This window comes from Balaenoptera musculus, chromosome 16, assembly GCF_009873245.2.
Source record: "Balaenoptera musculus isolate JJ_BM4_2016_0621 chromosome 16, mBalMus1.pri.v3, whole genome shotgun sequence".
Lineage (NCBI taxonomy): Eukaryota > Metazoa > Chordata > Mammalia > Artiodactyla > Balaenopteridae > Balaenoptera > Balaenoptera musculus.
This window is the reverse complement of record NC_045800.1, coordinates 42,718,272-42,732,846: the sequence shown is the minus strand read 5'-3', so window position 1 is coordinate 42,732,846 and position 14,575 is coordinate 42,718,272. Positions and strand designations below refer to the sequence as shown.

Here is a 14,575-nt window from a genome sequence, read left to right as displayed (position 1 = left end):
GACCTGCCAGAAGCATTTAGTCTATAAGAGGGTTGGACAATTATCTAAACACTAGGCAGTCTCACGTGGAAATTTGAATTTCTACCATATTCTGGAAAATCAGAAAACTCAGTAATACTGGTTTGCATTCCCACATGACAACCTTGACGGAAGTCAAATACTGGGCTGGTTTCTTCAGACAAATCCTGCACTTCACAATTTGTCACAGCCTTCACTGTCCCTATTGCACCTTTAGGCAAATTCATTTTTTTCTTTTGGAACCTCTGATGTAGAGAAATGAAGTTCCAATCCCTGTTCTACATGATCTATATTCAGCGTAATTTGGAACAATTCCATGTGAATAATTTCTTCAATTTACAAAGAAACTGAGAACATCATTTTTTCAGTAAGAAAAAATACTCTGGTGTGCTCACAGGCCACTAATACCTCATCCAGTTTCTTTACTTACTGGGAGATTGCAAAGAAGAACAAAGGAATTAAAATGAAATTCATCCAAATGCTTCCAAAGACAGACGTTCTAAAAAAATCATGGGTTAAAAAAAAAAAAAAAAAAAAAAGATGGGTTATCCTTAGTCTTACATGACATAGTTAAGTCAATCTCTTGTCCCTCTACTAAAAAGGAATTTGTGTTTTGATGATGGATTTTTCTACTTAATTCTGTTAGACAAATGTCCATTGAAATTTTCATGTAGGATACTAACAGCTGGTTTAACATCTTAAATTGTTGCAAAAGCTTACTCTTTATAATTGAACTATTCTATACATAAGATAAATTTAGTGAGTTAAACTGATTGGCATTTGATTCACTCACAGGGTCTCAATTTTAAAGCTGTGGTTCTGGTGTCATTAGTATGTTAAGTTCTCAACTTACTTGCTTACAAAGTAAATAACAGAAAAGATGTCTTTCCTTAGAGACTTGTCTGCCAATTCATGTAGATAAGTTCCAGCACATTAAACAAGTATGTTACTTTGTTAAAGGATAGTGTGGCACAGGTAATTAACTATGAAGTCGTTAAGGCTTTTCTATGCTGTGACAGTTGTGTTTACCTATAACAGATTAATGAACTTGTCAAATGTTCCTTTTTCCTCTTGTTATTTCAGATCAGCCTTGAGTGGAATTTGACTGAAGATGTTCCAACAGTTTTATCTCTGGAAATTGTTAGCTTCAGGGATTATCTTTTGCTGTCTCTTCACAGTCTGCTTGGGCCAATATGATGATGGTAAGGATGTTTTTACTTTGACCTTTAGAGTTAGCCAGAATTTCAGTGGAACGTGAAACACACCATAGAAATGAGTAATGCTAATTTGTAGTTCATTTTTAAAGGTTGGCGACTCTGTGCAATAATTTTCCTTAATTAAAATAATCTTACAAAAGTAGCATTCAATGCACTTTGTTTTTTAATAAGGATTGCAGTATGGTAGAAAATCCAGTGCTAGGCCTCTAAATGAACATTTACTTATACTCACTAAACAAATGCTTAATTGTTATAAAAAAAAATTCAATTCTATTTGCTAATCGTTGAACAAACACAAACAGTAGCCTTAGGTAAAGCTTAGGAATGTAAAAGATACCAAAATTTCCTATGAGAAAAAAATCTCTGAAGGGGTCAAAGGTAGATGTCATAAGTGATTTTAGTGTTAGCACTTTAATTGGGGATTGCATTATTTCATCCCCCACTATTTTATTTAGAAAGAGTGAAAAAAATGTAAAAAACTTGGCATTAGATTTTCTAAGTCATTTCTTAATAGTAAATCAGTCAGTTGAGAAAGATATATTAGTCATCAAGCTCTGTAGGGACCATTTAACATGTTATATCTGCAGTGGCCCAAATGTGCCTGTCTTAGATATTTCAATATTGGAGGAATCTGTCTTTGAGTACGACATAATACAAGTGTGGAGTATATGTATGTATTATATATATACTACATAATGAAAGTATATATGTAATACTTTCAGTTTAAGAGAAGAAAAATGGATACATTTCCCCACCCTAGAAGTTGCTATTCAAGAAAAATGAGTTTGTTCTTTTATTATTATTAATTTATTAATTTATTACTTTTTATTATTTTTACTCGACATTTGTTTAGCATTCAGGGTACACAGGCGAGCAACCATCTCCTTACCCTTGTTGCCATGTTACCTTCTTGCTCTTAGAGGCAACAAAGATTGTGAATTTTGTGTGTGTGTGCTTTGCTTGGCTAAACTGAATGATCTGAAGATAGATGGATTAATTTGACTTTTTCCCAAACAGTGTTCAAATTGTGTACATATTAAGACATTCTCAGTCCTCCATAGTTAGGATATCATGCCTCTTTGGGGATTTGCAGAATAATTTACAATAGCAGCTATTTTCATAAAGTCACCAGCCTAAACCCTTGAAAAGTTCTGCTAATTAGCACAGTGTTTACTTCAAGTGCATCTGGATTTAATGTTCATGTCATCGCCATTTATGGAGATTGTGAATCTCCAGTCTAACAACAAATTTAAAAGTGCAGTAAGAAACAAATAATGTAACTGCTACTTTGAAGCAAAAATAAGAATCAGTGGAACTTAAAAGAGCATGACTTTAAATTAAAAGAATGCATTTTAAATCGTGCCCCAAGAATAGATGACAAATCAGTGCGTTGGTATTTCTTTATGCCATAAGGCATTCTATTTTTATTCATATTTAGTGTTCACACTGAGAGGGAAGGATTCACTGTCATTGCTCACATTAGACTCTCATAAACCCTGTACTTTTTAGCAATGCAGTTTAGGTTATCAGAGGAAATCACTCCTGATTTAACCTGTAAAGCTATAAATTAGTTTCTTTAATAAGCTCATTACAGCTCTTGGTCTCTCTAAATGTGCTTGTATAGATAGCCTCCAAAATAAGATTATCAGGTCACTGTTGGCCATCACGTAGTTACTTTCTGAAGCACAGTGCAACTTTACAACTGCCAAGTTACATTTTATAGTAAGGCTGCCCCCTCACTGCGCTCATGGAAGACCTCCTTCCAGCCACCGTTAGAAAGCCTTTTCAGTTCTCTCCTCCTGGAGATAGGTTGCTCAGTACTTAGGAAGACTGAAGGGACTGGAACTGTGGCAAAGAAACAAAAATTTTGTGTAGTTTTTATAGAGATTTCTTAACTTTATATGCTTTTCAGCATTCCTTCCATACTTGCGTCCTCCAACGAGCATGCCCCCAGAGGTAATAACACATTCCCCTAGGTGGCCCTCAGGCCTTTACTTCTCTCTGGTCTCCTTCAATTAGGGACTCTGACATCACTTTTATTCTATTGTTCATGAAAATGATTTTCATAGGTACTATTTTTTTTTAAATCCATATAAAAGTTGCACCTACATTATGAAGGAATTAAATCAGGAGTAAGCAAAGCCTAGCTAAAACACAAAATAACACTTAACTGGAATACGTAATATGAATTTCTTGAACCAATTTTTTTATCCAAATGCTTGGGGATGCAGGTATGGGTTAGATTGAAGGAAGACAATGGTGATAATCATAATCATGATAGAAATATGTGAAAAAAAGGGAAAAATAAAAACAGTTTTGCCATAGGTAATCCACTGGTTGGATTAGCCCATTTGATAGTTGACGACTGATTTCCATACATAGTTAGAAGCTTCAGATAGAGGAAAATGAAGGAGAAAAAATTGAAACTACGCTAAGGCTATTAGTATAACAGTTTAGGTCACTGTTGTGTTAAAACATAGAATTCTTCTGGACTTGCAATTAAAAACAGTTTCCTCTGTTTTTCTATGCATTTCCTTGCTTAGGCATAAGGCAGTTGGAAGGGAAAAATACTGTTTATTCAATAAAAATTTTAACCTGAAATGAAATATTCTAGTATTACCCAAATGTGTGAATCTGCTTCTAAGAAAAGTATATTGCATAATTGTTATTTTCAATATTTTACAACTAATTTTTTTACTTGGGAACTTGGGCTAAATTTTGAGTCTTTTGATATTTCTCATTCAAATTGCTGGGGTAAGGTTTTAGGTTCAGTAATAAAATTCGCAGATGGTCTATTCCTTAATGAGCATTTCATTTGTTTGATGACTACATATTTAAGCACGCATTAATAACATTAGATTGATAGTATGATATTACATTTTAAAAGTCAGAATTTAGCTAACCAATAGAATATTGGAAAACATAATTGATTTGTAGTTTATAGTAGCTACCCTCTTCCCAATAAGAGAGCATTAGGACTGATATTTTTAGCTTATAGTTTAATGCATTATCAATCCTGACAACGTGATTGGAATGGGAACATGTACCCTGATCCCACATTGAATGTGGGGAGCCTGAAAAGGAGGTGCCATGGGAAGCAGAGGAAGCAAGGCTATCTGCTAAATTGTATGTTGTGTGGGATAAAAGATATAAAAAACATATTCCTTGTTCTACCATATTATTCACAGTGAGGTAAAGAAACCAAGTTGTCCACAGGGTTTGTGTTTTTGTTTATTTTGTTTTGATTTTGAGTTCATGAATGATTGATAAATGGGAGGCAAACGGAGGAAGAAAGGAAAATGTTATATAGTTAAGGGGTATGTTTTATTTTCATTTTTTATTATTTCCTCTGCATTTTCAAATTGCCATATTGAGTAGATATTACTTCCATAAGCAGATAGGAGAAGTATTTATTTAAAAACAAAACCAAAAAACAATGTATCGTAACATTATAACTAACTTGAAACCAGAACGTTAGAGTATTAGAGGAGTTTTAAAAGGGTATGTGTGCCAATGAGTGTGTGTGTATGTGTGTGTTACAGAGAGAGAGAGATTCCCTTGTGTGTGCAGATCATGAAAGCCAGTATCAGTTTTTTTAAAGAAAGGGTTCTCCCTGGCTGCTCAAGCATTCAGCTTGGAAGGCAAAAATCTTTCCTCTCGTCCTTGAGCTATTATGTAAACTAGCATATATCTATGATGTGAATGGAACACTTATATAGCGCACAACCAGAACAACTTTCTGAAGGGATCCTGTTTATAAGCTCAGAAAGTCACAAAACTTCCTTAGGCTCAGTTTCCTTATTAATGATAACACTCTGAAACTCAGTTTTATGCAGTTTTGCACAGTACCTGACATATGATCAAGGTTCACTAAAACTGCTTTTTATCTTTATTGCTATTATTACTTCTTATTATTTATAAATAATTATGCTTCTTTTTATAAATTTCTGTGCAAAGTACAATGAGTACTTTGTGCTCTTGTGCACTATATGTACGTTCTTTCTTTATATCTCTCCAAATTTACTAAACACCTTGAAGATTTAACTTTGTTACATTATATTTTATTCTTAAAAGTATTAATGACTGTATTCTTTCCTTGGAGAGTTTACTGATTCAAATGAAACTATAAGTGAAGTTTGAGGAACATTTCCAGGTGTATTTTCAAGCTTGTTAGGTAATCTATTTTTTTTTTTTTTTTTTTTTTAGATAATCTATTAATCCATGGAAGGTCAGTGATGAGATAGACATGTCAATCAATTAAGGGTATAGCCATGTTATTAGGTCTGAGACTAAAATCTTCTGAGATCTGACACTATAGCAAGTGCATCCAGAGGTCATATAGTAGAATGCCACTAGGTTAATACTAATTAAACTTAAAAGAGAGCGGCATGCAAATTACAATGCTAATAATAGCATTATAAGGAAAATATAACTGCCCAATGAGCTGAATCACTTGTGTTTCCAAGAAAGATGTTTCCCCCCTTTAGATACCTTAAGAAGAAATGGTTATGTAAACTTAACAGCTCTGTGAGAAGAGTTAAATGATCTTAATGGTTCATGTGTCCAGACTATGATGGACTGTCACATAGGGCACTGGATATAGCAATATCCTTGCCTCATGGACTGCAATACTTTATTTGTGGGACACTCACGGTCTCCCCAGGATCATGCTGGAAATGTTTGTAGAATTTCTTATTTTTTGAGTTTGTTATTTCAAAGCTTAGTGCAGGTCATCTTCCTCTTGTTAACATTATATTTCTCTGAACATAGTACAATGCAGAAGTTTCTTTTGAGTCTGTTTCAGTTATAATTAAATTAAAGGTGATTATTGGAGACTATACCTAAGTAATTTTCAATGAACTTAATTGTCTCTGAAACTTCTCAATCCTTCATTTAAATATGATTTCTTAAGGCAGCACACATCGAGAGATATAGAGCAATATACATGTACACACTCATACGTAATAGATAGATAACACACATTTTAGACAAAAATAAAACCACATATAGCATATATTTTATGCAAATTTTAATCTTAATATAATATGGACATCTTTCCTTGTCTGCCCCTTTCACTTATTCCATCTTACAGAGTGTATTTTTATTCTGAGAGGTTAAATTCAAGTTTTAAGAGTAACTTTGTTGTTTTCCCTATAGGCTGATTTAAAATCCTGAGTATTTGTCTTTTTTTTTTTTTTTTTTCTTGAAGCTTTATAAGCTATTAGATTTATATAAACTGTCTAGATTATATTATTATGGAACATTTAGAATGGTATGACAAGAAAGAGCACCTTCAATGCTTACTCCAGTAAAATTTTCCTAAACATTCTAAATTTCATCTCCAGATGAAAGCTTGGCTGTGTCCTCATTTTTAGATTGTATCCACACTTGAATTTCCTGTTTCCTCTTTTCCAAAGGTGAGTAATCTTGTGGATCCTGTAGCCCCAAAATGGATTTGTTTCAGAGCAGAGGTTTGAAAAAGCATATGTCTTTTCTTGTTTTGGCAACAAGAAGTTTTTTTGACTTCTCTAGGCTCTGACCTTGGGCCTAGAAGGATTGCTTCAGTAGCTTTTGTGTACTCTACTAATAGGCTCCCATAAAGCCGATCTGTACACCCTGGAAGGCCAGAGAGCTAAAGGACCCAAAAAGTAAATAAATAAACTCTGAGAAACAGAAGACCAATTATTGTACTTAGAAGATTCTCTCTCTGCTAACACACCCACACCCACACCCATACCCCCCAAAAAGTTTATTTCCAAGGTAACTTAGAATACCTAAGTACTGATATTTCAGATACTCTCATTTGTCTCGTTGAGACAGGGAAAGAAGTAAAAGTTCTAATTCACTATCCAAGAGATGCAATACAATTAATAACTAGTAAGGTGGATGCTTCCCTCTCTGGTTCTAACAATCTAACATTTTTGAACCACTTGAAAAGAAAAATGCTCACATCCTAATTGTGTGAAAAGGCAGAATTCATTTTAAATGTTTTTAATAGAAATTGGAATTGAGCAAAAATGTAATTATAATCTTGCCTGGCTCTGAGTCATCAATGACTTATACAACTCATAATAGAATTGCTTTTCTTCGTTGGATCTTTTCCTGTTAAATCTCTGTGCTTGTTACCACCACTTCTTCACCAATTCCCTTAAGCTCTGCAATTTGGGTTTTCTCACATCTGTACTGATACTGCACTCTCTAAGGTCTCCAATGACTACTTTCTTGGACAAATCCTATAATTTTCTAGCGTTTCAGCAAACAACGTTATTGATCTACTTTTCTTTCAACTTTTTTTTCCTCAGTGTTTCTTTGAACTGACTTTTCTGATTGTCTATATATCAGACATCGTCTTGCTGGTGAATATTCTACCTTTTTCTATTCTGTGATTTTGAAATTGCCCACTCTTGTTTATATTTCCATAAGGAGTCATTCTATAATGAGCCAATTTGGATATTTTCTGACAATTAAACAAGGTCCTCTCCTTGGTCATGTTCTATTTTCTCTAACTTCCCTTTCACAGTGCTTTCATCTAACTGCATATCCACTGCACATACTATCACTTTTTCTCTAGTCCACATTTTCACTTTTCTATAGAACATTTATTTGCTTTGCATTTTATTGAATATCAACTCCAGGAAAGATATTAGAGAAACAAAAATGAGACAGTTGCTTCATTCAAGTATAAAAATGAGGTATATAGTCAGTACAATGTAATTTATATAATAATAGAATTATGTATAGCATATGTGTTTTGGGAGGATACAAATGGAAAACCTGCTAAAGAATTTGGGGTGGAAAAAGTTGGAAAATATTTGTAGGATGAATTTTGATTTTTCAAGGTAGGGAACTGGAAATTTCAGAAAAACTGAAGAATACTCAGTTGGTGTTCTGATTTAAGACGTACACAGATATCTCTGTTTAGAACTGAGGATTGCGTATGCTGTTTTATGACGTTGTTCAGGGAAGGCTAGATATTAAAGTATCCAAAGGTAACAAAACAACATGTACTTGGTTGTGTTCACCATCTATCCAAGGCTTATTTATAATTTCATCTCCTTCATAGAACTCCAGTTAACAGCATCTCTCTCTCTCTCTTTCTCCGATTCTTAAAAGCTATTTCTTGATTGCTTGTAGTTCTCGGTTTTTGTAATGAACTGTGTCTAATGCTTTCTTATATACTATTAAGAAGTGTTCCTACAATTTCACAGGCATCATTTCTACAAGTTTCTTGAAATCGTAAATCATATTGATATGTATTTTATGTGTAAACAGCCTCTCTTTACAATAAGCACTAACATTCATTTAGCATTTATTAACAAAGCCCTTTGTATAGATTATTTAATCTTCACAAGAACTCCATGAGGTCCTTGTGATTGTCATAATAATCACATACCATTTCACTACTATTATGCCTCATATATAGATCAGGAAACTACAGAGACAGAAGGGTTAAGTTGCTCTCCCAGTGTGATATTAGTCCCACTATTGAGTGGCAAAGCTGAAACCAACCCATTATCTCAGCTCTACATGCAATAATTACATACTGTGCTATTATATTATGACATCAAAATCTTAACCTTTCCTGAAGATTTTACTCAAATTCTACTTATTCCTTGACACTAAATTATTCATTATTCTTTGATGTTGTTATTAATGATATTCATTCAAAATTAAGTGTGGAGAGGTTGGTTAAAGGGTACAAACATCTAGTTTTAAGATGAATAAGTTCCAGGGATCTAATGTACAACATGGTGACTATACTTAATAATACTGTATTGTGTATTGTATACTTGAAATTTGCTAAGAGAGTAGATCTTAAGTGTTCTCACTACACTAAAAAAAAAAAAAAAAAGAACTATGTGAGGTGATGGATATGTTCATTAACCTGGTTGTGGCAATCATTTTACAATGTGTAAAGTATCAATCCATATACTGTGCACCTTAAATATGTACAGTTTTTGTTTGTCAGTTAGACCTCAACGAAGCTGGAAAAACGTAATATCCACCTTCCCCTTTTTTTTTTTTTTTTAATTAATTTATTTATTTATTTATAGCTGTGTTGGGTCTTCATTTCTGTGCGAGGGCCTTCTCTAGTTGTGGCAAGCGGGGGCCACTCTTCACTGCGGTGCGCGGGCCTTTCACTGTCGCGGCCTCTCTTGTTGCGGAGCACGGGCTCCAGACGCGCAGGCTCAGCAGCTGTGGCTCACGGGCCCAGTTGCTCTGCGGCATGTGGGATCCTCCCAGCCCAGGGCTCGAACCCGTGTCCCCTGCATTGGCAGGCAGACCCTCAACCATTGCACCACCAGGGAAGCCCCACCTTCCCCTTTATATTATGTCATATAATGTTTGTTTTTATGTTTAGATTATAAATTCCTGAAGACAGAGACTGTCTAATTTACTTTTGTTTCCCTCAGCACCTGGCAAAATGACCCAGTTAGTGGTTATTTAAATAAGTAAGCCTTGTATAAAGAAAAATAGAATTGAGAGATGAAGTGTTTTTTTTAACAATGTAGTAGCAAGTAGGTAAGCTTTGAGGATAGTAGTTGGAGTTCAAACAGCAATTCAAAAACATATTTAGTGAGAGTTTGATTTATACGATACGGCTCAACATTAACATAGGGACCAAAGCAATCAATAAATTACCTGTGCTATGGACGTATTACACACAGCATCCCTTTTAGCATTCTGCTGGAAAACAGAGTTTAGGTAAATTATATATAATTTTTTTTTTAGAAACTCAATATTTATCCCATTATAGGGCAGCATTTAGAAAAGTCTTTGTAGAAAACTCAAATTGAATCTGTCCTCTCTTCAGGTGTGTTTTCTGTCTTTTTCTGATTATTAGCTGCTGTTCTGGGCATTTTGTTCAAAATTTTGGTGGATCACACTGCAGCAATTGTTCCTGACATCAGCTGTTCTGTTCGAGATACTAATCTTTCCTACTCTTGTAGGATCCTATACTGCCCCTCAGGGCTGCTCAATTAGACTGCTCAGTGATGACTGTTCAGCTACTCTGAGTTTATTAAGTGTCTTTATTGAATGGTTGGAATACTGATGAGAGCTGTTCAGGCTTAGACTTAGATAATGTGTGAAAAGGACAATACTAACTCAGTCATCAATATTTTATGTGGTTATATCCAGGATTTGGCCATTGTTGGTCTGCTGGATACCTAGAATGCAATTCTGATGGTATCCCCATAGGGGGAAAACTACAGCATTTTAAGGTAACATGAATAATACATTATGCTGATTATTTTTATTCATTCATTCTTCAGGTACAGTAAGCATATGTAATGTCTATTATGTACACATAAATTTTCTAACAGTTATAGCTAATATTTATTGAGTTATTTCTATGTGCCAAATAGCTTACATATAGTACACACTCTCCTCTACTCACATTGTATATTTATACATAATATACATGATTTATGTATCATTGCATTTCAGTTACACAAGCTTACATAGTTTTATACAAATATTTTTAAGTGGCCACTAGGTGTCAAGCCTTCTTCTATGTATATAGCAAACAATAAAATAGACAAAAATATCCTTATTTTTATGGGGTTTGCTTTACATTGGAGGGAGACAGAAAATAATCCAAATCACTAAGAAAATTATATAGTATGTTAGTATGTGAAAGGGGTTATATCAAAAAATAAAGCAGGGAAAAGGGATACTTAGGGGAATACAATTTTAAATAGGAAAGTATGGGAAGAACTTACTGAGAAGTACCCTTGGAGCAAAGTTTTGAAGAGGATTATGGGAAATCTATGTAGATTCCTAGAAGAGCATTGAAAACAGAGGGAACACTGAGTGAAAGGGACTTGAGATGGGGACATGCCTAATGTGTTTGAAGAACACAATTGCAAGCAAGCTATGGTGGGTGAAATGTTGAGCAGAGTGAGGGAGAGGGGACAGAGATAAGATCAGAAAGGTAGGGCTTCCCTGGTGGTGCAGTGGTTAAGAATCCGCCTACCAATGCAGGGGACACGGGTTCGAGCCCTGATCCGGGAAGATCCCACATGCTGCGGAGCAACTAAGCCCGTGTGCCACAACTACTGAGCCCGTGTGCTGCAACTACTGAAGCCCACGCGCCTAGAGCCCGTGCTCCACAACAAGAGAAGCCACCGTAGTGAGAAGCCCGTGCACCGCAACAAAGAGTAGCCCCCACTCGCTGCAACTAGAGAAAGCCCGTGTGCAGCAACGAAGACCCAACGCAGCCAAAAATAAAATAAATTAATTAATTAAAAAAAAAAAAAAAAGATCAGAGAGGTTAGATGGGTGGAGACAGATTGCACAGGCCTTGTGGGCAATTGTAAGGACATTGTCTTTTTCCTCTGAGTGAGAAGGAAAGCTACTGGAGTGTTTCAAGCAGGGGAGTGAAATGATTTCACACAAGTTTTAACAAAACTGCTTTGACCCTTATGTTGAGAATCATCAGTTAAGTTCAGTGTGACCAGTGAGAAACGTATTAACAATATTCCAGGCAGAAAATAAAGATAGCTTAGACCAGGTTTTCATGACAGAAGTGGTAAAAATGGTTGACTGTGAATGCATTTTTAAGGTATAACCAACAGAGTTTGCTGGTGTGTTGGATATAGAGAAGACGAAAAAGATAACATTTAAAGTTTGATATCAATATATTTGGTCTAACCATCAGGCGAGACTGAATGACTGACCTCATCAAAGGAATAAATGTGGCTAGAAATGAGCCATAAAAACAATGATCATACAGTCCAGGAAGATGAGGTAGAACCATCATCTTAGATGAGGAAGAATATTAATATAGAGAGACAGTTAATGAGAAGAAAACCAGAAGAGAGTGGTTTACTAAAAGCCAAAGGAAGAAGGCATCTAAAGGAGAAAGTGATCCGCTGTGTCAAGTCTGATCAAGTAAGGTGAAGTATGAGAACTGATTATCAAATTAGCAATGTGATGTTCATTCGTAGCGTTGACAGGAATAGTTTGGTGCAATGTTGAAGGCGAAAGTTTGGAGTGGTTTTAGGAGAGAGTGGAGGAAGAAGAAATGCAGGGAGTTTGAAGATATATAGTTTCTTTTTTCCTTTCTTTTTTTTTCTTTCTTCTTTTTAATAGGGTGGCAGTAGTAATAGGGAAATAGGAGTAAGTTTCAAGAACACATGCCCCACCTCAGGTCCTAGTGATATAAGGATATGATAAAACAGCCACCACCCCTGTGAGGCCCTGAGAGACCTACGGAAAAATAACATCTTCTGGGAAGACCCAGATTTCTAGCAGAGCAAGAAGAAAAGAATGTTCAGAAAAGTATGTATTATCTTATTTAATCTATTTAATCTTCAGTAAAACCCCATAAGATAAATTCTATTATTATTCCTGCTTTCCAGATGAAGAAACTGAAGCTTTAAAGATATCAAGCTATCTTGCTTAATGTCACACAGCTCCTGTGTCTAAGAGCCATGATCCTAGCTCAGGCAGCCTGGCTCAAGCTGCCATACTCTTAACCACTGTATTTTATAGCCTTAGTACAAAGTGCTACAGGACTCATGAAAGTACAGTAATATGGACCCTAATCCATGGAACCTTAGGAGAATGATGGAAGCTTTGATCAATTTCTATTATATGTTCAATTATTCAATATATATTTATTAGCATTTACCATATGACAGTTTTGTGCTAAATTTGGGGGTTGAAAATATGACTAAGATACATTTCTTGACCTCATGAATGTTACTGCCTAGTTTATATGAACCATCAGCAAAAGGGATTACAAGTATAAATCAGTGTACTGTATATAGATTGTGAGAGGCTGAAGTTAAACGAATGGCATTTATGCTGCCTGCCTAGAAGTGTGCTACAGTCTGTATCAATTGTAGTTAGTGGAAGAAAGATTTATAGGATGAGATACTTTGAGCTACTTGGAAAATGAATGAGGAGCTTTGATAGATTTAAATCTGATACATATATCAGATGGGCAACCTAAATGCCCATCGACTGACGAATGGATAAAGAAGTTGTGGTACATATATACAATGGAATATTACTCAGCCATAAAAAGGAACAAAATTGAGTCATTTTTTGAGACGTGGATGGATCTAGAGACTGTCATACAGAGTGAAGTAAGTCAGAAAGAGAAAAACAAATATCGTATATTAACGCATGTATGTGGAACCTAGAAAAATGGTACAGATGAACCGGGTTGCAGGGCAGAAGTTGAGACACAGATGTAGAGAACAAATGTATGGACACCAAGGGGGGAAAACTGCGGTGGGGTGGGGGTGGTGGTGTGCTGAATTGGGCGATTGGGATTGACATGTATACAGTGATGTGTATAAAATTGATGACTGATTAATATAAAAAAACTGATACATATAAATTCATATGATGCACAGTCAAAGCAAAAGGGAACATGAGAGGATTAATAGATGATAAAGCATTGGTAGTATGTGGATATGAAAGATTATCTATGGCACAATAGTTAAAGCATGAGCTTTGGAATCAGACCTTGTTCAAATCCTGGCAAAATCAGTATATGATTTTTGGTAAGTTATATAATCTCTCTATGACTTAGATCTCCATCTGTTAAAGAAGGATAATAGCAACTCTGATTTGATTGCTATTAGGATTAACTGATGGTATGTATGTCAATTGTTTAGCATGCTTTCTAGCATATAGGAAATGATAAAAACATATTTTTGGTATATTATAATAATTATTACTATTTTCAAATTAAAGTAAGATAGACAATGTTACATCATCATTAATCAATATTTCTTTAGGTTTCCTTTATCTGAAAACATTTACACAAACACACACACACAATCACACACTGTATACTAAACTGACAACTTCTTAGAACAATCACTATACCTTCTACATACTTATTTCTGCATACTATAATTCTTTGTATGATTTTCTGCCCACTTAGCCTGTGAAATTTTCAGCTGCATTTATTAATGGTGTCTGGCATAGAAAAGAAGCTCAGTAACCATTTGGAATCTATACCTTTTCCATTTTCTCCTATCTCTTATTTTCTCTACCTCCTTCAAGTTTTTCTCAATTTATATTAGTTTCATTTTTTACAAAGGAACTTCCTTTAATTCCTTCTTATTTCTCTTTCTTCACTTATATGTGGATGCTTCTCTAATCACTTTATTCCTCTCATTTTTTAATGTTTCACCCAACTCCGTCTTTCGTTCTAATTTTTATATCTCTCTCCTGTTTCTTTGTCTTGTCTTCTCTCTGTCTCTCTGCCTCTCAACACTTGCTCAACTTTTGTTATCTTTCTACCTCGCTTTAGCTAATTTAAATTCTAGAAAGCACAATAAACATCTTCTTGGCTCTAGTTACTTAATATTTCT

At 34.9% G+C, this 14,575-nt stretch overlaps 1 protein-coding gene across 17 annotated transcripts in view; it reads left to right on the top strand.

Annotated features, from left to right (window-relative positions):
- Nucleotides 1–1,129: 1,129 nt before the first annotated feature.
- PCDH15 (protocadherin related 15) overlaps nucleotides 1,130–14,575 on the top strand; it is a 747,310-nt gene continuing 733,864 nt past the window's right edge. For all 17 annotated transcript variants that reach the window (XM_036828599.1, XM_036828600.1, XM_036828598.1 and 14 more), the window contains exon 1: nucleotides 1,130–1,220. In XM_036828599.1, coding sequence (XP_036684494.1) covers nucleotides 1,130–1,220 — 91 coding nt within the window. The remainder of the gene's footprint in view (nucleotides 1,221–14,575) is intronic.